The following is a 22,168-nucleotide window of genomic DNA, read 5'->3' on the forward strand; positions in this document are numbered from 1 at the left end:
CTCAGATGAGGACCCTGGGCTTCTCTTTGCCACCTCAGCTGGGAACAGATCCAAGGAATAACGCTTCCTAATCCCATACCTGCTTGCAGCTTTCACAGAGGCCAGTGGCCAAGAACTGGATGAGGTGAGCAGGAGGCCAGGCTGGTAGTGCTCTGTGTGATGCTGCAAAAGTGTCTGGACACCCGTCCGCTTCCTGGGGCACAGAGACTGCCTGTGCCCCTTGGTCCACCGCACACCCCACGTAGATCTGGGAAGCAGGCTGGATCTCACACACAACCCACAGTAACCAGATCCCCTGCGGGTGGAGCAGCCGGGCGCGTCTTTATCACCGAGTGAGAAGCTGCTCAAGCCCTCAGTCCAGGCTCCGCGGTGGGGATACACAGCGCAGGGCATGGCACAGAAGCTGGGCGAGTGGGCCAGTGCGCCCGCCGAGGCCACCGGGCTGTACCGAGCCATGCTGCTCAGGTCAGGTAAGTGGGAACTACACCACCACCCTCTGCAGACAGCAGCGCCCCTGGTCCTTCCTTCTTTGACGCCAAGTTTCCTCTTCCCATCATCTCAAAGCTTCGACGTTTCTTCATCACTTCTTACTTTGTCCTTCCGTTTCTTCTCTCTCCTCTTCCATCAGTGCCCTCCCTCTTCCTGAGTGTGGAAACACATGCGCGTGCACAGATGCAAACTTCTGCTAACACTACGTGTCCTGCCTGCAGAGGTCCCGGGAGGTCTCTGTCAGGGCTGGTGGCAGGCAGGGTCCCCAATCCAAGATCTTTCAGCAAGCATCGAGGGTGGTAGGTAGGTTTGAGGGCAAAGCGGGAAGTCCGGCGGGGGATGGGGGGAGGAAAAGCCATGAACTTGCTTACCACCTACCAGGGAGCCCTGGTTGTCCTGTGGGTGCTCCAGGCAGTTCAGAAAGCGTTTGTTCACTGTGGACGTGCAAAGATTGGAAAGGAAACACGCGGCGGGCTTTTGAATTTTGTTGATGACAGGTGTTCATCTCTAATTTTTTGTTTCCCTATGCGCAGATAAGCACTGTATTTTCTACTAGGAATACTTCAGAAGTCCTTTATTCAAATAATAGTATAAACGAATATATGGTCAGCATAAAAATAATTTGGGAAAACATAGGGATATACAAGAATAGGACAAAATGCCTTCGATTAAGGCTTGAAATGTTTCTTTCCTTTAGGAATTAAACTCCTACTGGTCGGGATTTTAGGGAAGGTGAAAATTGCCTTACGGGGAAGTGATTCGAAAGAGTCAAGGAACTTCGCCCTTTTGCTTTTTGCCTTGGGCAAGGAGCGGGTCTCAGCTAGTGGTCAGCTGCAGACTATGAAGCCAGAAGTGCTAAGGCGGTTTTGCTGTGGTGGCTGCTGCCTGGGATCCCAGGGTGCCTTAGAGCTCATTGTTGCAGAGCCTCGCCCCTGCCGCGAGAGTTAACGTCCACCAAATTAGTTAGTAGTTTGAACAAGGGTTGCCTTAAGCCCCCTTGTGTAAGACAATACCTGGCCAATGTTTCAGCGCCGACAGCGCCTTCTGGGGTGGGGTGGGGCGCAAGGTTTAACCCAGCCCAGCCCGCACGGAGCCAGCAACCTCCAATCAAGGAATCAGATTTCAAAAGTTCCCATAACGCTGGCAGCAAGATCTCTAATAGGCGGAAGGCCTTGAGCTTTCTCTAGCTGGAACTGTGATTGTGGACTGGCTTTCTCAGCTTTCGGCAGACAAGTCAGATCTCCAAGGGTCGTCACAGGTTGGTCCATCCCACCCCACCCCCACCCTCACCGCCCCACAGAGAGACAAAGGCCTCCTTGAGGCCCGGGTGCTGACAGAGGGAGCACTCACTGAAAACACCAGACATTGTCTAGTTCCATCTTCGCAACGCTAACAGAACCCCCTAAATACCCGCTCCATTAGTAAGGAGATAACCCCAGAGAGCTGCAACAGCAGCCCATGGTCTTTAGCAAAGAATCTTTCCACCCATCTCAGAGGTAGAAAACACTTTCAGACTCAGGGCTACTTCTCCAAAGTCAGCCTGTCTTCCTAGGACAGAAATAACGGCAATGATTCAGTCCATCTGTTGCTGTCATTGTCTTCATAAGGCTCTGCCCCTGTCATCTGGCCATCCTGGTTCACTCCTGTACTCATCCATCTGATCATTATTGGCCTCTACTACGAACTCTGTCTTGGGGGGGGGGGGGAACACAGGATGTGTTGATAGGCAGAGCAGGCATGACCTTCTCTTGGGGATGTAAGCAATATCCATTCCTGCTGGAAAACGAGGAAACTGGAACTCAGATGGTAGCATGATTTGTGTACGACAACACAGACAGTTAGGGATGACGGTGAGATTCAAATCTACAGCCATGAACTGAGGAATCACTCTCCCCACTGTTCAACACAAAGAAAAACAGAGGAACTGGAGTGAGGTGCCCTTTCGATGTCCCCAGGAGAGTATAGTATGCAATGGGAGAGAGCAACTGTATCCTTGGATAGCAGCCTTGAGCCTCACCCAAGTAAGAGTATACTACTAGAAAAACACAGAGGAGTATAGTGCCACTTGGAGGATCATTGCAAGCCCAAGGCTAGTGTGGGTTACGTAGTGACTTCTAGGCCAGCCCGTGTGACCCTGTCTCCAACGAAAACAAGCATAACAGCCATGCAGGCATCCACAGCTATTTGGAGAACTTGAGAAGCCAAAGGAACTGAGCTAGTCACACTAGCAGCTACGACCGGCTACTAGTCATACTTGAGGTTGTTGCTTTCTTATTTCCCCGTGCATAGCTGACCTGTTCATTTGCTTCATACTGAATTTCCAAGTTTTCACTTGAATGGCACTTTGATGCTGTTGCATGCGGTATTAAGATAGTAGCTGCCACTTAGGCAGGTGGCCCGACTCTGGTCCAGAGGATTCCATGCCCTATGCCCTCTGTTCATCAGACAATTGCCCCATTTTAGAGATGAGGAGGACAGGTTGAAAGTCACCTAGCTGTTCAGCCATGGATCCAGGGTTGGTGTCTGGGTTGACACCAGATACTCATAGCCCCCCTGACTGGAAGAACTCACTCTGTGATATAACTCATGCTCACTCATAGCTAAAAAGCTATTTATTGTCCCTTCATAAATGTCTCCCTGGCGTGTGTTACTGCCACCCTAGGTAGTAACACCCTAGGTAGGAAGGCTTCTTGCCGTGTAAATAACAGGGTACTTCCCCAGGTGGCTGTATTCTTTGTTAGCCACCAGGGGGCGGAAAACCTCCAATCCACTACTACTACCAAGGAGCACTACATTTTAAAAAAACAACAAAACAAACAAACAAAAATCTGGACCCTGGTACAATTTGAACCTCCTGTATTGTAAATAGTTCCAAACATAAAATGGGTGCAGTTGTACTAAACACCTCCATTGCTTCTCTGAAATTCAAATTCTTCTGGGAGTGCTGTTCTCTACCACCATGCAACCATGGGCATTCTGAAATTATATGGATTACTATGATCTTCCCATCATACCCATGAGCAGAGAGAGGGAGAGGGGGAGGGGGAGGGGGAGGGGGAGGGGGAGGGGGAGGGGGAGGGGGAGGGGAGGGGAGGGGGAGGGGGAGGGGGAGGGAGAGGAGTATGAGAATGTGTCCTGGTTTGTCTCACAGCAAGACAACTAAAATAAGGGTAAGATCACTCTTAGAGACCAAATTCACTATGCCAATGGCAGCAGGTTCAGCTTTCAGAAAAAAAAAAAAAGGACTCTTGGTTCTTGCTGCCCTGCCCCACTTCCTGTGTTCACGCTTGAAATCCCTCCCCACCCCCTGGGGGGTGGGGGGAGTAACTGTTTCCCAGTTCAAACTTGACAAGGCAACTCTTCATCAACTTCCAATCTCTCTGTGGGCCCCATGGCAAGCTCTACTGCAGGCGAGCTCCTTCCCCTGCCCCAAAGTCCTTTCAGCAGAGTATGTCCAGAGTGGCCAGAGAGGCGGCCAGCTTGATCCGGGCACTGTTTTTGTGGGCTTTTTTTGGAGACTGAGACTCCAAAACACAGGGTCAAGGAAGAAGTTTCGAGTTGCTGTGGAAACTTCTCTGATGTTTGCCGGCTCATCTGAATTGCTTTTGATGCTACTGGACTGAAGTAAACTAAGCTGAAAAGAAAGAAAAGCTGTTTGGAAGAGTTTCCTGCACTACAGGGGGAGATGCCCCACACTCAGCTATACCTCCCCGGGTCTTCAGGACCCTCTCCTCTCATACTTCTCAGAGCCAGGAGTGAGGGTGGCAGGGAGGCCGTGGCAGTCTCCTTCAGTCCTCCAGCCCACTATGGGGCTGAGTGAGAATTCTGCCTATCAGCTTCTAAAGCTCTTCATTTCAGAGAAGGTGGAGGGCAGAGAGACAGCGGCTCCACCTTGACCCATGAAGAGTTCTGGAACACTCTCCAGACAGGTTCATTTGCTCAGGTCTCCGTCTTCTTCCATATTACAAATGAACATAGGATTTCATACTGATTTTCTTTTTTTCTTTTCTTTTCTTTTTTTTTTTTTTGTTTGTTTGTTTGTTTGTTTTGGGTGGAGGGGGGTTGGGTTTTTTTTGGTTTTTTCAAAGCAGGATTTCTCTGTGTAGTCCTGGCTGTCCTGGAAATGACTCTCTAGACCAGGCTGGCCTCGAACTCAGAAATCCACCTGCCTCTGTCTCCCAAGTGCTGGGATTATAGGCATGCGCCACCACTGCCCAGCTCATACTGATTTTCAAGACAGGTGCTTGGAAGAGGTGGGTTCCCCTGCTCTGCCTCCTTCCTGCTCTCCTATGATAACAAAGATATAAAAGGAGTATAATGGGTTTGTTCATTATTAAGCCACAAACGTTACAGAATAGTAACAAAAGAATAAGGGCTTATAATTTTATTTTATCAAAGAGTAGCTCTCAAATGTTAATACCAAGGATTCCTCAGGGCAGTATGCAAAATCCCTATTCCTGGGCCAGGGGGTGGGCCTCAGTGGTAAATAACTTATGTAGTATGCCCAAGGTCCTGCTTAGCCTCAGAAATGCAGACAGACAGACAGACAGACACACACACACACACACTTCCCTGTCTAGGCCCCCATCAAAAGTCCTGATACAATAATCTGTGAGCCTATGCCCATACTTCTGGTTTGCACACTCCAGTGATACCTAGCTATAGCAGATGAGATTTCTTCTCCTAGAACTGACCAGTGCTGGCAGATTTGTTTACATAGAAATAGGTTCTCTGTGCATGCATTTAAGAAGAGAAAGGGAGGGGCTCATACTGCGTGTTTTCCCTACAATGTAGGGGACATCCTTTCCAGGTGGCATGCTGGTTTGCGGCACCCCATGTAAGGTGCCACAATCTCTCCTGTGGACAGTTGTGGTTTGAACAGTGGTGCCTCTGATTGCCCATCTCCTGTGCAGTGTCATGAATGCTCACACACTGCAGCAAGCTCTTGGTATCCATCCTTTGGATGTCTTCAGGTCAGCTGATTTTGAGCACTGCTCCCATTGCTTCTAAGACAGAAACATGGTAGAAGCCTTTACCATATGGAGTTCAAGCGTGAAAGACAGGGATAAAATGTACCCAAAGTCACCCCCTCCCAGAGACCTACTTCCTTCCTTCTGATAGCCCATTCAACTGTGAGCCCATCAGTACACTGATCCACTGATCCGTTGCTGAAGGTAAGGCCATCGTGACTAGTTGTGAATAGCATATCTGGAGACTAAGCCTTCAGCACCGAGCCTTTGTGGAGAACACCTCGTGTCTAATCCATAGCAAGCATCTCAGTAATGGAACAGAAGTCAGGATAGGATAAGCTAAGGGCCTGATGTTGAGCTGCCAGCCTAGTGGGTGAGCCTGTGGGTCTGCACCCAGGTTGGGCTATGACAAAAGCCTTAGTTGGAGCAACGGAGTTGTGGCTGCACAGAGAAAACCACACCTCGCCTTCAGATTTCTTGCCTAACTGTCCTTGGCCATCTGTTGTCCTGGTCCTGCAACCAGGACTTTCTAGAACAGGGAGTGGACAGAAGGAAATGTACCATGGCCAGTATGGGGACTCTCAGAGCCACTCCCTCTAGAATGGACTGAGATGTGGGCTTCTGTCTTTTCTATACATCAGTAGAAGCTGTCAGAGTCCCTACTTAGGGTCTTTAGAGTCTCAGCTGTCAGAAGGCAACAAGGTCAGTTCTGATGGACCACCAAAACCCCCTAAGACATGCCCAATTCCTTCTCTGTACAATAAGATGAAGGAGGCAGGCATAGCGATAGTGGTTTGACAAGTCTTTGGTTTTGATTTTTAAATGAGATTCCATGTGGCCCAGGCTGGCCTTGAACTGACTATGGCGCTGAGGATGGTCTTGAACTGCTGATTGTCTCAGATTACAGGTATGACCCACCATACCCAGTTTTATGCAGTGCTGGAGAATGACCCCAAGGCTTCCTGTATGCCAGGCAAGCAAGCATTCTACAGCTGAGATACACCCCTGGCCCTTACAAGACTTTTGTCGTCCTGTTCAGTGGAGAGAGTTGAATAAAATGGAACAGCCAGGGTGGGAAGCTGGGGGAGGCCACCATTCTAGGAATTTCCAGAAAGGCAGACTGGGGAGCGATAGACACAGAATACTACACATTGTTCCTAGAACATTGTCTCATGCCCGAGAATGTGCAACTCTAAGTTTCTGTGGCTTCAGAGTGGTCCACTCCAAATTCCCTCCGGAGGCTCCCTTTTCCAGGCCCTTCCACAATTTTCTTCCTTCCCTGTGGCAGCTCTGCTGGGCATCCTCTACCATTCCCAGGTCATTCCCACATCAGAGCCTGGACACTAGCTGTGCTCAACCTAAAACTCTGTCCCACATAAGCAATGACCAACTCCTTGTGAGTCAGCCTTGGCTGTGCCCACCCTTCCCAAGCTACCAGTCACTTCCCTGTCCTCACTCAGCCTTTCTACAGCCATACATCACTGGGTGACATTTTCTTGTATGTATCTTTATCTACTGTCACACATGCACACACACACACTGAATGTGAATTCCCTGCGGACTGGAGTAATATCTGTCTCTGTCTCCTTTCCATCATGTATATGTCCACTTAGATCATACCAGGAATATATATGGTGTTGACTAAACGAACAGATCCTATGGCCAAAAAGAACCCAAAACTGTATGTGGAATGTGTCTGCTTACCTGTGATGTGTGTCCTGGGCCTCATCGCCCTTGGCCAACCAAAGTTCCATGAGAAAGTAAACAGGTGCTGTTTTCCTCAGTGAGGGTGGGGCAGGGGATAATGTCAAAAGCCAGAATAGACCCAATGCTCAAGTAGAAATGAGCTCAGGGATGCAGAGAAGGCCTTTGATCTACGAGCACCTAGACTGTCTTTGGGGTTCTACCCATGTCCTCAGCTTTTATTTGCACGAATTCTCATTGTAGCCAGGCACAAGCATGCATGTTAAGGCCCTGCCTTTAGCACATGACAGTTCTCTGCAGGCTGTGTTAGTGAATGCCATCTCATTGAGGTCACACACAGCCACACTGTTACCCTCAGCTGACAGTCAGGAAAGCCAAAGTTCAGAAAGGACCGGGATCAGAGTAGGGTGGGCTAGGTACAAACTCTATCTGCTGCCCTTCTCCTGGGCTACAGCCTGCTGGTTCTTCTGTGAAGTTCCAGGTATGAAGCTAATTATGTGAAGTTAGTTAGTTAGTTAGTTAGTTAGTTAGTTAGTTAGTTAGTTAGTTAGAGACTGTCTCTGTGTAGTCCTAGCTGTCCTGGAACTCGCTCTGTAGACCAGGCTGGCCTTGAACACAGAGATCCACCTGCTTTTGCCTCCAAATGCTGGGATTAAAATGTGTGCCACCACTGCCCAACACATTTGTAGATGACCACTTCATTTCACAATGTTTCTTACACCTATGCCTGGAGAATTGCCAAGAACTGACTCAAGCTATAGTTCTCTCCCTGCTAGTATCCAAGAGCCAAGTTCTAAAGATTCAGTCACTGCAGCAGGAAGCATGGTCCCCCCCCCCTCTTTGGGGAAGTGCTGGAATCCCCTCCCATACAAACAAGGGAAATTCCTCCCCAGAAGCCAGGAGCCGCCTTGTTCCAAACAAAGCTTGGCAGGATTCTTATGCCTCATCAGTCTGACAGAACATGTATTTATTTGTGCCTCTCAATCAGGGTGGCTTGGACATGGTGTTCTGAGTCTCGGACATGGCCACTCACCAAGTGAAATAACGGTTTCTATAGCAACAGTTCTTTTTTATTGATATCAGAATAAATGGGAGTGCAAAAGTGCCTCCCATCTTGGGGGTTTAAGGCCCGCCCTTTGGGGGCGGCTGCCTCAGCCATCTAGGACCTGCTTAGCACTCCCTAAGTCTGAGACCTGCAGAGGAACTAGCAGCCCGGGCACTGCAGAGGAGCTCACAGCCCAGAACCTGTAGAGAAGTAAGACTCGGATCTGATCTGCTTCACATGCTGTTAGGCTGAGTGTGTTCCAAGAGAAGGTGGAGGGAAGGAGAAGGACCTGAGAGCATCAGAGAAAGCTGTCTCGGAAACTGAACCCTTCAAATTGTGGGTACTGGGACCCTGCCTCCCTGAGGTGAGGTGCTGCAGGGATAAAAAGTGGAGGTGGGGGGTATGGGGTTAAGTAGGTTCTCAGTTACAGCTCTGCAGTCTGGTTGACCGTTTGCTTGTAAATACTGAGAGGAATTTAACACCTGCTACAGCCTCTCTTAAATCCATTATCACACAGTAGGGGTGTGAAGGGTCAGCGAGAAGGGTTCACTTCATAGTGAACAGATAGACAAAATCAACAGATAGTCCAGGTTCTGTATGTAGTGAGAAAAGCATGGAATTGGGTTTGGGCACCAGAGCTCAGCTCAGACTCTGGCTCCCTCATACATGGGCTTTGAGATCTGGAGAAATCAGATGACTTCTCTGAGGTTTGCTCCTAAGAAGGGGTTGCCCACCTTCTCAGTTTATTGCGAGTTTTGTGAATCAGGGGTTAGACCGGTAGTGCAGGCTTTGGGTAATTCCCACCTTGCCAATGGACTTAGCTTCATCATATGGTACACAGCCAGTCTGGGACTAGAGAAATCAGGGAATAGAAGATTGCCTGTCACTAGGAAGCTGCTATAAGTGGGATGGTCTCTTGACAGTTCCCACACATAGGTTCATGAGCAGCTTGGATCCTGATGGCTTTCCTAGTGTGGTAACTCCTGCTGTGGTTTTCCCTGAGCCAGCTGCCAGGTGGCAGGCAGCAGGTCACAAGGACAACAGTATGGTAGTGTGCTCATGTGGCTTTCTACTCAACAGCATGGCACAATCTCCAGCCTTGCTAAGGACCCTATATGCCTCACCCTTCAAACTCAACCCTTCTTGCTGGTTAAACGGTTCCAGGGGGCCAAGACAAAGAGTTGAGGAAGCTGGTCTGGAGTTGTCTGGAGCCCTCTTGCCCAAATGGACAGGTAGCTCCAAGATGAAGAAGAAGGCTGGCCTGAGTCTTCAGGGAGACCTAGAGATGTGGCCATGTATGTTCTTAGGTTACTGGCCAGTGAGCTACAAACGCATACCACCCGCAGGGAGGAAAGGGAAAGCAGGACAAGTGGCTGCCAGCTTTTCTGAATGTTTCTCCTTCTCTTGCCAGTGCTTCCCAAAGCCTCCCCTCTGGGCCTGCTGATGCTGAGCCGGAAAGGTTTGGAGGGGCAGGGGGTTGAAGTCTGGCCACAGGCCTGACAGGGAAGGCTGCTTCAAGCAGCAGGGCAGTATTTGCATTGCTCACTGGCTGATTCTCTAGCCTTCATGTTCTCAGTCATCAAAGGGAACCAACTGCCTCTTCCTTAGGGTTTCTTGAATACACAGAGAGAGCAAAGGGCTGTAAATTGGTTCTATTGAGTCAAAAACATGCCGTTCCTGGGAGACAATATTGTGGTAGAAAGAGTCCAAGGTTTGGACTCCAATGATTCTGGCTTTGCTAAGTACTCAACATTGACCTTAGCTTAATAAGCTCTGATTTTCTCAACTGTAAAATTAGTTGCCATCAAGATAATCATGAGATTCAGACCAAGTTCCATGCTCACTGCAAAATGTGCACGACAGGAGGCTAATAGTTTGCCTAGATGGGACTTACTTGGCAAGGTAGTATACCAAGTACAGCGTGCACACCATCATCTCACCTTCTAATGACCTTAGGGTGGTGGAGGTTGCCATGACCTCCACAGGTCAGAGGCTGAGAGAGTGTGAGCTGTTTGCCTGAGGTCACACAAGCCATAATTATGTGTTACATTTGTTTCTTTTACTTTATCCCCTGGACACTTTACTGGACCCAGTGTTGTTTGTTGTGACTGATGCATCAGAAACACAATAAGAACAGTGAAGATAGAGGGAATGCAGTCAGAAGGGACATGAAGACCATAGGCAAAGCTAAGAATTCAGCCCAGTTGGTCAAGAACCTACCTAGCATGCACAAAGCCCTGAAGTTAACCACTGATATCTCATAAATGGGACATGTGGCTATACCTATAATGTTAGCCCTTGGGAGGTGGAAGCAGGGCAATCAAGAGTTCAAGGTCATCATTGGCTATGTAGCAAGTTTGAAGCCAACCTGGGATATGTGAAACACTGCCAAAAAGAGGCCGAGGAGGTGAAGGGACCTTGGGAACAGGGATTGGGTCAACTGTTCCAACCAGGTTGTGCACACCCAGAATCAGGCTCAGTCTTTAGGAGGGAGCTGTGGGACCTTTTAGGTCACCAGCAGAACCTGGGGAAAATGAGACTCTCTTCTCAGTCCCCAAATCCTCCCACCCCCTTAGAGACATTCAGGTCACTCATTTAGCCAACACCTTCTGGCCCCAGAGCTCCATGCCCAATAGGAGCGCCTCAGTCTTCAAACACCATGATTCTCCAGAGAAGGGTGTCTGGGTTAATGACCTAAAAAGTAAGCCCTCAACTAGACCTGCTTGTGGTGACTGGCCAGCCACAGCGAGCTAGAGTTACTCAGCCAGAGCAAAGAGGCTTGAATACTTCCCGTCCCACCCTTCTTCCTGCTTTACAAAGACAGCTGAGTACTGAATCACCCAGGAGTTTTCAAATCTCTCAAAGATTGCACCCCTAAGCCAATTGAATTGGAATTTTTTTTAAAGATGTATTTATTTATTTTATGTAAGTACACTGTAGCTGTCTTTAAACACTCCAGAAGAGGGCATCAGTTCTCATCACGAATGGTCGTGAGCTACCATGTGGTTGCTGGGATTTGAACTCAGGACCTTCAGAAGAGCAGTCAGTGCTCTTAAGCGCTGAACCATCTCTCCAACCCCCAAATGGGCATTCTTAAGGTAGAATTCGATGCCCCTGAGCACCCCGACATACAGCCAAGGTTAGTATCTAATGACTTAACTAATTTCTCCTGTTTTAAGGAAAATAAAAGATTATGATCAGGATGCATTTAACAGCAACAGCAGCTAATGAGGTGGTCACGCTGCAATTCTAGGCCACTATTCATAGTTTAATCTCCGGGAGTGGAGGCCTGAGAGTGCATCTCACAAGTCACACTGCTGTCTGTGGCAGCCTTGGGAACCAGCACAAACCTTCAACTTAGAGCTAGTCATTTGCCAAGAGCCTTGCAAGCATCATCAGACTCCTGTACAGAAATCTTCAGTGGTATGAGGACAGAGTTAAAATCCAAATCCAGATGTGAATATCAAATACTTCCCAGTCTCCCTGAAAGCTATAAGCCATATAGCTCCTCTTTTACCAGGCTTTTCTCTCCCCTACCAGCTTGCTTGCTTTCAGGGCTGCTCTTCCCGATGCTCAATTTGTTACCGCCATCATGACCATACCCTCAATGGTGTTAGGTTGCCTAGAACCCCAGCAGCTCTGGGAGTAACCCCAGATTTCTACCTCAGGAGCCCCACCTGACCTCCAGGATAAAATCCAGCTTTTTTTTCTGCTTTGAAGTTATGCAGTGCCTGGTCAAATGCCAAGATTAGAGGGTTCCTAGGCAACCAGGGCTGCCACCTGCAGTGAGACAGGTTGTGACCCAACATCTCCAAATTCTCCCTTGAACAGCATCTTCATGGCAGGACCTACTCAAGGGTCTTCGCACAGAAGCCTCATCTACCATAGTAAAAGGCTAGAAGGCTCGCTTTGTAGTTCTTAAACCCTGAGGACTCCCATGAGCCCTACACACACACACACACACACACACACACACACACACACACACACACACACACTGGAGTTCAACACTCAGAGAGGCAGCATCTTCCCCAGCTCCAGCTGCCCTCTCAGAGACTCCTGCCTAGTCATACATCATAGATTTAATTTAAGAAGAGCGAAGGCTCCAGAGAGATCCTTAAGCCAGGGCTGGCCACTGATGGACCTGGTGTGAGGTGACCCCATGTGCAGGGCTCAGGACAAAATGGGGAACTCCTCTCCAACATGTATGAGATATTTCAAGACAGTGACATAGAAGGTTTAAACTAGACAAGACTTGTATTCCCAGAGTCACCCTGGAAATCACAACTTCCTGAGGGGGTAGCCCGGGGGTGAAGGAGGTCAGCAGGGCCAATCTGAGGCTTCTCTGGGATGTAACAGAACACTACCAGGCAAGCAGAAGCAGCATAAGTGAAGGAAATCAAAATTCCTAAGGCCAGCTAACCATTTCCCCTACATGGCAGTCACCATGACCTTTTAGAAATCCAATCTGCCTCGCCTTTTCCTGGACCTGAAGCCAACTGACCACCCTCCCTTTGAACACCCCTCCACCAGAGCTTGCCACTCTGGGCACAGTGTGCCTTTGTGTTCCCAGAACAGACCCAGCTTGTTTAAGGTGTGGGAGCCAGACAGCTGCTCCCTAGGCCTAGAGCAGCTTCCCGTCCATCTCAATGCCCAGATACTGAGCCCCACTCCGCAGAGAGGCTCTCCCCAGCACCTGGCTGAACTTGCTCCTTTATACAGGTCTGTCTGAGCCACTTGTAATCTTTAGGGCAGGGCTCCCCACTTGCTCGGCTCTCCTCTGTGTACCTAGTGCTACCACAAGGCCTGGCAGCTGACAGGAATATAAGCACTGTACACTTTCTCAGTGGTCATTCCTATTATGTAGTAGCTCTTAATTCTGTGCACTTATTCTGGCCATACAAGTGAATCTCTCTTCTACTGTTTTGCTGGATATATAGGTATGCCTTTTTAAAGTATTATTATTAAATAATTATAATACTATATTTTAATATTATTTTATATAACTCCCCAAAAGTTATGTAACTTGTTTCTGTTTGCAGTCTTAGCATGTTGACAATACACAGTGAGCTCTTGTAACGATGGTATGTCTGATGAGAAGTATTCTGCCCTGGGAGGCTTGGGGCCCAGAAGAGGTGAGGGCACAGTCACTAGCCAGACAGCCAAGGAGATACTGAAGTGTGGTGTGTTAGCAGCTTGGACAAGATGGGAGCTGAGGACGTGGAAAGTCTACAGAGAATTTGTTTAAAGATCAGAGAATTCAATAACAGAGTAGATACCAAACAGGGATCTTAAGGATACAATTTGCATCAAGGCATTCTGATATATTGGCTCCTGGAAGACACGGCTCTATCAACTAAAAAACTATGCTCTCCTTCCATGGGCAGGAAGGGAGGTGGTAATTTTCTAACGTTCCCATTTACTAAAGGTCTGGGGATGTAGCTCAGTTGGTAGAGTGCTTGTCCAGGATGCATGAAGCCCTGGGTTTGATTCCAAGCCCCAATTAAAACCAGGCACAGTGGCATAGGCCTGGACCAAATTCAAGGTCATTCTCAGCTACAGAGCAATGTTGAGGTCAGCCTAGATTACACAAGATCCTATCTCAAAAGCAAATAAATAACCAGGGTGTCCCACAATCATTTTCTTAGAACCAAAACATTTAGATATAACCTGAAAAGAAACCACCTCATGAGAAAGATAGAGAAAAAGGAAATGATTAAAATCCTCATTTCCAAAGTGCTTCTGAGAATGCTATTTCAATAAAAAGCAGATGTCGGGGGGGAGGGTATGGGGGACTTTTGGGATAGCATTGGAAATGTAATTGAGGAAAATATGTAATAATAATAAAAAAAGTAAAAAAAAAAAAAAAGCAGATGTCAGCATATACACACACAGGTCCAAGCTAGATTGGGTGTGAGAGGGTGGATATAGACTCAAGCTCTCAGCCCTAATCAAAAAGCCAGCTTCAATTGGCAGCTGCTTGCAAAAGAAAAATTATTCCCCAGTGGGATCTCCCGGGTATATGAAACATACTTAAGGGAGGCCCCAGACCAGCAAGCAGTACATAGCCAACTGAAGGCTGGGCAAAGCCAAATGAGTGCTCTCTCTCTCTCTCGCTCTCTCTCTCTCTCTCTCTCTCTCTCTCTCTCTCTCTCTCTCTCTCTCTCTGTGTGTGTGTGTGTGTGTGTGTGTGTGTGTGTGTCTCACTGGTCTTTAGTTCCTATAGTGTGGTTTCCAATTCTGTGCTTTTATGGGTTTTAATTTGTGTGTATGCATGTCTGTGAACATATGTGCTTTTTCTTTGTTTTTATTCTGATTTGGTTGGGTTCTTTGCTTATTAATTTGCCCATTTGTGTTTTAAAGAGATAGAGAAAAAAGGTATGGAGGTGGGTGGATGGGAAGGTGGGGAGAAGATGGGGAGGGAAGCTGATCAGAGTATATTATATGAAAAAAATGGTTTCAATTTTTACAGAAAAAGCAGGTATTCTTATACTTCACCTGGCTACCACCAAAATACCATTAAATGATTCATAGTTCTCCATTGCTGGGACTGGAGGCTGAGCACCAGTGTGTAAGAAGTTGAAGGCCCACCTCAGCTGAGAGACAGAGAATGTGGAATCTCGGTGTGTGAGGTGGGGACGTGCTACCTCCGTTGCCACATGGAATCCAACTTAGACCTCTGGCTCCCCAAGATCAAAACCTCAAAAGTTTTATCACCAATTACCAACCAACATCACTGAGTGCTCACTGCATATTACACCAAATACTGCTCATGTTCACCACACAGAAAAGGCTCAAGCCTACCAGCCAGGCCAGCTGACATGCACTGGCTAGTCCTGCTAGCACTATGGAGGTGGGCAGTGTCAGAAAGGGGGTTAGGGTGCTTCCGAAAGCCCAGCCTAGAAGGGAGGCAGAATCCACCCTAACATTTTCTGTAATTACTCTAAACTGCTAATCACTAATCGCTAATGGCTAACAGCCAGGCAGCGACTGTCCCCCTTTGTGACTTGTTTCTATAGAACTCTTCTCTCCTCTCTCCTCCCTCTGCTCCCCTCCCCCGTTTTATTTCCTCTTCTCTCCTCCCCTCTTCTCCTGTGCCCTTCCCCCCCTCTAAGCATTTCAAGTATCAGGAGCTGTCTGTGGCAGAGAAGCCTTTCTGCCTAAATCTTAAAGTACATTGACAAATATCCAGGTACTTGGTAGAAGTGGGACACATGAGTGTGACAGGCAAGACAGTAGCGGTGTGTTTGTTACAGGGGCACAGCAGCATTTCACATACTATTGTCTGGTGTGGAGACTAGGGAACTGCACCTCTGCCATGACATCAGAACTATGGCTAGTACACGCGCATGCGCGCGCACACACACACACACACACACACACACCACAATTTACACCTTTTCCTTTTCTTACACAAGTTTGTTAAAAAACAGAAAGTGAAATGTAATCCTTTTTTGCTGTTTGGGATTTTTTTCTTCTGTCAGTGTCTTGTCTTAGTAAGAGTTACTATTTCTGTGATGAGACACCATGATCAAAAGCAACTTGGGGAGGATAAGGTTGATTTGCCTGACACTTCCACATCACTAGTTATCATCAAATGAAATCAGAACAAAAACTCAAACCAAGCTGGAACCTGGAGGCAGGAGCCAGTGCAGAGGCCATGGACATGAGTGGCATGTTAGCTTACTCTTCATGGCTTGCTCGCAGCATGCTTTCTTATAGCACCCAAGACCACCAGACCAGGGACAGCACCACCCAAAATGGGCACCCTCCACATTAGCACTTATTAAGAAAATGCCCTACAGGCCTGCCTCCAGCCTGTTCTCATGGAGGCATTTTCTTCAATTGAGCCCCCCCCCCCCCTTAGATGACTCTCGCTGCTTATGTCATGTTGATACAAAACTATCAAGCACAGCCAGTGACTATGCACTTGTCTGTGTGTGTGTGTGTGTGTGTGTGTGTGTGTGTGTGTGTGTGTGTGTGTGAAGGTAAGCATGTATGCATAGCCGCATGGAGGCCAGAGGTCATCCTTGGATGCTATTCCTCAAGCACTGTCTGCCTTGCATCTTGGAACAGGATCTCCCACTAGGACATGAGGTTCACTGACTAGGATAATAGAGTGGCCGGTGAGCTCCCCATATCTCTACCTCATGGTGCTAGAGTTCCCAGCACACAGCAACATGCCAGGCTTTTCCCTGGGTGCTGGGAATCTAACTCAGGTCGTTATGTTCACATTGCAGACTCTTTCCTGATTGAAACATCTCCCCAGTCCCGTGACAGCTACTGTGAGCCTTGGTCTCTATTCACTTCTGAACCCCACCTCCCAGAGAACATCATCTCCAATAATCACAACCAGCTTTTTCCCTTGGTGGAGTGACTATCTCCCACAATAGAGAGGCAGAAAGCAAGACTTGCGTTATCAGGTAGCTAACCCAGATTGCTCAGAAGCCACTGTCTGTGTGAGAAACACTAAGCTGCGCCCCAAAGGGTGGCTGGAATGTGGGATGTGAAGTAACATTAGTTCCCAATACTACAGCCTCCATGTACTCAGAGATCCAGAGGGAGCGGGCTGACATCGAGGGACTCATGGCCCGGCCAGAGTACAGAGAGTGGAATTCAGAGCTCATCAAACCCAAGAAGCTGCTGAACCCTGTGAAGGCTTCTCGGAGCCATCAGGAGCTGCACCGTGAGCTGCTTATGAACCACAAAAGGTAGGGTGGCACCCAGCTGGCTGGTCCAGCAATGTCCTGCTGAACTTAGAAAAATGCTTCTTATGGGGACTGGCCTAGCCATTGCCTGGAACCCCAACAGGGTCACCAGAAGAAACTGTGTGAACCTGAAAGCCCTATCCACTTGCTGTGTGCTTAGATGCCCTACTGTGTGCAGGGCACTATGCCCACACCTAAGATACAAAAGACGGAGACCCAGTTTCTGCCCTCCCCAGGGGAAAAGAAAGTTGCTGGAGGCTTTAAGTGAATGTGGGACCCCAGGGGGGCTACTGGGATAGGGGGACTATCTACAGGACGTCATGGAAGAGAGGATATCTAGAAGGCCTAAAGCAGGGGCAAGAGCCAAACCTGCTGGGAGATGGGTCATGTTGGCAGAGAAAACTAGAGAGAGAGAGAGAGAGAGAGAGAGAGAGAGAGAGAGAGAGAGAGAGAGCGAGCATGAATATTGTAGAGGTTTCAGGTAGTGACGGCTCTTTCTCAGCCACGCCCTCTGTTGGGGGAGAGCATGGCAGTGAAACACACGAGTCAGGGGGGGAAATGGGCTATGACACATCTGTGATCAGCAATCACAGGATGTCAAGTGTAGGAGAGGGTGGCTGATGGGCCCTTGAGAGGCTAGAGGCCGAAGCTGGCAGAAGAGGCCGAAGCTTGTGGTACCTTCATGGCGCCCTCTGCCGGCTGGTTGTTGTATTGGAGCTGGAAGTGATTTCTGTTCTAAGTCATGCGACAGCTACCCCTTGCACATGAAGCTGATTGTGGGTGTGTTTTCTACTAATATTATAACATTGTCATGTCCTCAGTTGTTTTTGCGATAGTCATTCATTTCAGTATCAAAAGTACCACCACGATGGAAAACAGCTTCAGGCAAACTGAAATATTTGCAATATAAATAAATTATATTGAAAATTACATATACAGTATGAAATATTCATATATTCGTGTACCTTAGTCTACCAGGAAAGGGTAAGCAAAATGAGTGGGATTCATATGCAAATGGGAAAATGTTAATGCTAGAAACACTTTAAAGTTCGTTACATGTGGCTGGTAATTAAGGAAACATGAAAACCAGGCATTGTTTTTTGTCTCCTAGACTTAAAAAAGTTGGCTTGTAAAATAGGGGTAAATATGTATTTTTGTTTTTGTTTTTTTTTTTTTTTTTGGTTTTTCGAGACAGGGTTTCTCTGTGTAGTCGTGGCTGTCCTGGAACTCATTTTGTAGACCAGGCTGGCCTCGAACTCAGAAATCCGCCTGCCTCTGCCTCCCAAGTGCTGGGATTAAAGGCGTGCGCCACCACGCCCGGCAAATATGTATTTTTGTAAGGAAATTAAATCCCATGAGATTTTAAGAGAGCGAAGGCCAGCATTTCCGCCATCAGAAGCTCTAGTAAAATATCCAGCAACCATGTGATTCCTGGTCTCTGTCTGCAGCCGGGTCTGAAATTCTCACTCACCTGTTGTACCTGCCCTGCTGTGTTGTGGGAGGGGGGGCCTCTTTGCCTTTCTATATAGCACGGCGCTGTGAGATCGCCCCCTTCCGGTGTTTCCCAAACGCTCTATCTAAGAGATAATACAGGGATTGGTGTCCCAGGCTAGGAAAAAGTCTCCTCACTGTTCTCCTGATCCGCAGGGGCTTGGGTATGGACAGCAAGCCTGAGCTGCAGCGAGTCCTGGAGCACCGTCGCAGGAATCAGCTGATCAAAAAGAAGGAGGAGGAGCTGGAGGCCAAGCGGATGCAGTGCCCCTTCAAGCAGGAGCTGCTGAGGCGGCAGCAGAGACTGAACCAGGTGGGTGGGAAGCGTCCAGCTTCAGTCTGAGCCTCCTCCAAGAGGAAGGTCAGCATGGGACCAAGAATCTACCTCTGCCCTGCTGTGTGACTCTAGTCCAGTGGCATCACTTCTCTGATCCCCTGCTTTCCTGTAAGGTCTATATCCTGGAAGATAGATCTGCTCCCTGAAATGCCCTGAGAGCAGGTGGCATTTCTATTTCATAGGAAGGAGGGTCTGGGGCCAGAGGAAGATGTGATTTGAACCAGTAAACAGAGACATCTGGGATCCTGTGTTTTGGGAGGGCTGGCTGGGGACATGAATAGTGGCAGAGATGAGGTACATTAAGGGAGAGGAAAGCATCTCCAGAATGGATATGGGCTACAAGATCAAAACCCGGGGCTGCCAGCAGCCTGACCCTTGAGAGGTCATTTGCACATCACCCCTCCCCATATTCAGAGATGGTGGGATTTCCTCTTGGGTACTGTTTTGATAATGTTTCCTGAAGTGAGGGTAGGGGTTTTTTTTTGTTCATGTTAATCTTTATGACCCTCTTTCAAGTGTATACTTGCCTGATACATACCCCAGCTTTGTGGTGGTTTGTAAAACCCCGCCCCCCAGGCTTTCCTCATTGACAGGACCCTTGGTCCAATACCATGGCTTTTGAGAATAGAAACTCTACCCCCACCTCCGGAACCAACCCTGCCAAATTCACTCCTTGTGTTTCTCTGCTTCAGCTGGAAAACCCACCACAGAGAGACGAGGACCACGCCCCTGAGTTCATCAAAGTCCGGGAAAACCTACGCAGAATCACCACACTGACCAGCGAGGAAAGAGCACTGTAGAGCTCCCTCCATCCAGCTCCTGCCACTTACTCTGGCCCAGCCCTCCTCCAGCCAGTCTGAACCTGAGGACCCTAGCCCACAATGCTGCCAGCAAGGCACACCTGAGAGGCCAGCTATTCCTGGGAAGCTGGAGACACACACACACACACACACACACACACACACACCCCACAGAAAGGTCTCTGGACTTTTCTTTCTGAGCACCTAGCCTTCTTGCACCAGAGAGGAAGCCACTGCCAGGAAAGACCTCCAGAGGTGCCATCCCTGCTCTGACTCACTGATATTTCCCTAGCAGAAGTGAGGAAGAGGGCCAGGTGTCCCTCCATTCTGCCTCAGTTGCCCAATAAGGCCTATTTCTTGGAGCAGCTCAGCTCCTAGTGTTGGGAACAGCTCAACTCTGGCTTAGCCTGAGGCCAAGGACACCTGTTTTAGAAATCACAGGCAAGCAAAGAAAGCACCAGATGTTTGTAGCAAGGAAGGGCATGGGAGGCGACAGCAGACTGTGGTCAGGTGGGAAGGGACCCAAGCAAAGCAGCTTTAGGTCTTGCCAGCTTGCCTCAGAGTTTGGCTTTAATTGCTCCTCCCTACTGCCCTCCCTAAATTATTAACCACACCTCACCTCAGAGCTCTGGCTTCCAGCCTAGAACAGCACATTGCCAAGTTTACTGTATGCACAAATCAGAGAATCTTGTGAACAGTCCCTGGAAGCTACGTGTCTAACACACTCCCGGAGGTGGTCCTGGACATGGGTTTGAACATATAGCTAGGCTGACGCACCCAAGAGTGGTATATTAAAAATAGCCAACTCTCTTGGCTCCCTGGCCTGGAGGTTCCCAGTGCCTCCTCTGAAGCCCCCAAATTCTTCATTCACTATCCATAGTGTTCCCACCACACACACACACACACACACACACACACACACACACACACACACAGAGAGAGAGAGAGAGAGAGAGAGAGAGAGAGAGAGAGAATTCCTTGGCCTGGTCAGGGGATTATAACTGCCAATCATTATTTCTTACTGGTATAAAAACACTATCATGCAATTCTAGCCAAAAAGAAGGGGGAAAGAACCTTAGCTTTCTACAGCTTTTTGGAAAGCAACTATATAATGATTTCCTATGGAACAATATATATGCTATTTTGAAGACCCCACTGCCATGGTGATGGAATAAACTCTTAGGTCAATATTGCCAGCACTGTTACCTGAGACCCTGCCCCTCCTTCCCCCCAGTCTGGGTCTTCCCCACCCATTCTTCTTCCTCAAAAGCCCCTTCCTCCCTCTGTTACACACGAATTACTTGAATCTTTTGCTCCTATGCCATTTTTGAAGATCTACAGAGTAAGCCAGGCCAGAATTCTTTCCCCTGAAGAATGAAATCCATAATTCACCTTTGCAGGTGGGAAGAGCACTTCCAGACAAGCAGAAGTTCTCACTCCCCAGAGCACAGATTTCCCTGCTGGGGCGCCAGTGGCTCTGCCTGCTGGAAATGATGGTGATGGCCAGCAGGGTCTGACAGTGAATGGAGATTCTATCTCTTCCTTATGGATATTGCCTGCATAGATGTGTAACACACACACACATCCTCTGTGTGTGTGTGTGTGTGTGTGTGTGTGTGTGTGTTCTAACTCTAATGTTCTAAAGCACTGCTTCTCAACTTTCCTAATGCTGTAACCCTTTAACATAGATTCTCATGTTGTGGTAACCCCCTCAACCATAAATTATTTTCATTGCTTTTTCATGACCAATTTTACTACTATTAAACATCATAATGTAAATATCTGATATGCAGGATATCTGATGTGTGGTCCCCCACCCCCATGAAGGGGTCACAACCCACAGGTTGAGAAACACTGGTTTAAATACAGTGAACCTGTCTTAAGTATCTGCTGGTGAGGTTTTATGCTGAAGATGTGTTTCCTAAATAAAGAAAGGGTTGGGGGTTGTCACCTTAAAGGTACATGTGCTGTTCTGATATGTAATGAGGAGCAGGACAGGACATCTGGGATAGATAGGACCACCCAAGGGACTTAGCAGTCCCTAGGGAAATGGCAAATCATGGAGAGACCTCAAGTCAGGTCATCCAGAGGAACCATAGTAGCTACCTTGATACTCTGTGACTCGGTTAGTCCCAATTTAGTTTCTCTCGCTGCTTCCCACCAGAGATTATAAACCTAGCCTCCTCTGCACGTTTGGGTGAGCATGTGATCAGGTATGGCCAATGAAATTGAAGTGGAAGTCTACAGGAGCTACTAGAAAAGCCCATGCCTTTTCTGAGAGCCTTGCTTTGCTTCTTCCTTCTTGATTGAGGATGCAATGCCTGGACCATTAGCAACCATGTTTTACCTAAAGAAAAGGCCAAAAGATCCATAAACCCCATGATCATCTAACCAAGCAAGTGCCAACAACTCTCCATCTCCAGACTCCTTGTAAATAAAAATAAATTCCTGTTTGGTAAAGCCATTGTAAGTCCGTTTCTTATCTTTCCCAACTGACACAAAAGGCCAGCCTTGCCTGCCTGCCCAGAAATCCCTGTAAGTGATGCTAAAATGTTGGATCCCTATTTTCCAACAGAAACCTGCTGGGGCAGGTTCCTCACTTCAGGGCTTTAACCCTCTTCCGA

The 22,168-nt window shown here is 48.1% G+C and overlaps 1 protein-coding gene across 9 annotated transcripts; it reads left to right on the forward strand.

Annotated features, from left to right (window-relative positions):
- Nucleotides 1–112: 112 nt before the first annotated feature.
- On the forward strand, nt 113–22,050 carry Fam107a (family with sequence similarity 107 member A). Of its 9 annotated transcripts, none has more exons than XM_085828377.1 (5): nt 453–470; nt 16,449–16,631; nt 16,745–16,919; nt 18,564–18,720; nt 19,437–22,047. In XM_085828377.1, exons 3-5 carry the CDS (start codon nt 16,750–16,752, stop codon nt 19,542–19,544), a joined length of 435 nt encoding a protein of 144 aa, XP_085684503.1. In that variant the 5' UTR covers nt 453–470; nt 16,449–16,631; nt 16,745–16,749; the 3' UTR covers nt 19,545–22,047. The 9 variants fall into 9 exon arrangements, with proteins under 9 accessions (XP_021038124.1, XP_085684503.1, XP_029324979.1 ...); XM_029469119.2 differs by lacking the exon at nt 453–470 and adding an exon at nt 8,267–8,572; XM_029469120.2 differs by lacking the exon at nt 453–470 and adding an exon at nt 8,267–8,544.
- Nucleotides 22,051–22,168: the final 118 nt, after the last annotated feature.

Source organism: Mus caroli, unplaced genomic scaffold, assembly GCF_978045245.1.
Source record: "Mus caroli unplaced genomic scaffold, Mus_caroli_1 scaffold_12, whole genome shotgun sequence".
Lineage (NCBI taxonomy): Eukaryota > Metazoa > Chordata > Mammalia > Rodentia > Muridae > Mus > Mus caroli.

What these genes read in the sequence shown, in the direction of transcription:
- Fam107a (XM_021182465.3), top strand. Translation starts at nt 392, where the DNA reads ATGGCACAGAAGCTGGGCGAGTGGGCCAGTGCGCCCGCCGAGGCCACC. An exon ending in CTGCTTATGAACCACAAAAG is followed by an intron (nt 16,920 to 18,563) that starts GTAGGGTGGCAC and finishes CCTGATCCGCAG; the next exon opens with GGGCTTGGGTATGGACAGCA. An exon ending in GGCAGCAGAGACTGAACCAG is followed by an intron (nt 18,721 to 19,436) that starts GTGGGTGGGAAG and finishes TCTCTGCTTCAG; the next exon opens with CTGGAAAACCCACCACAGAG.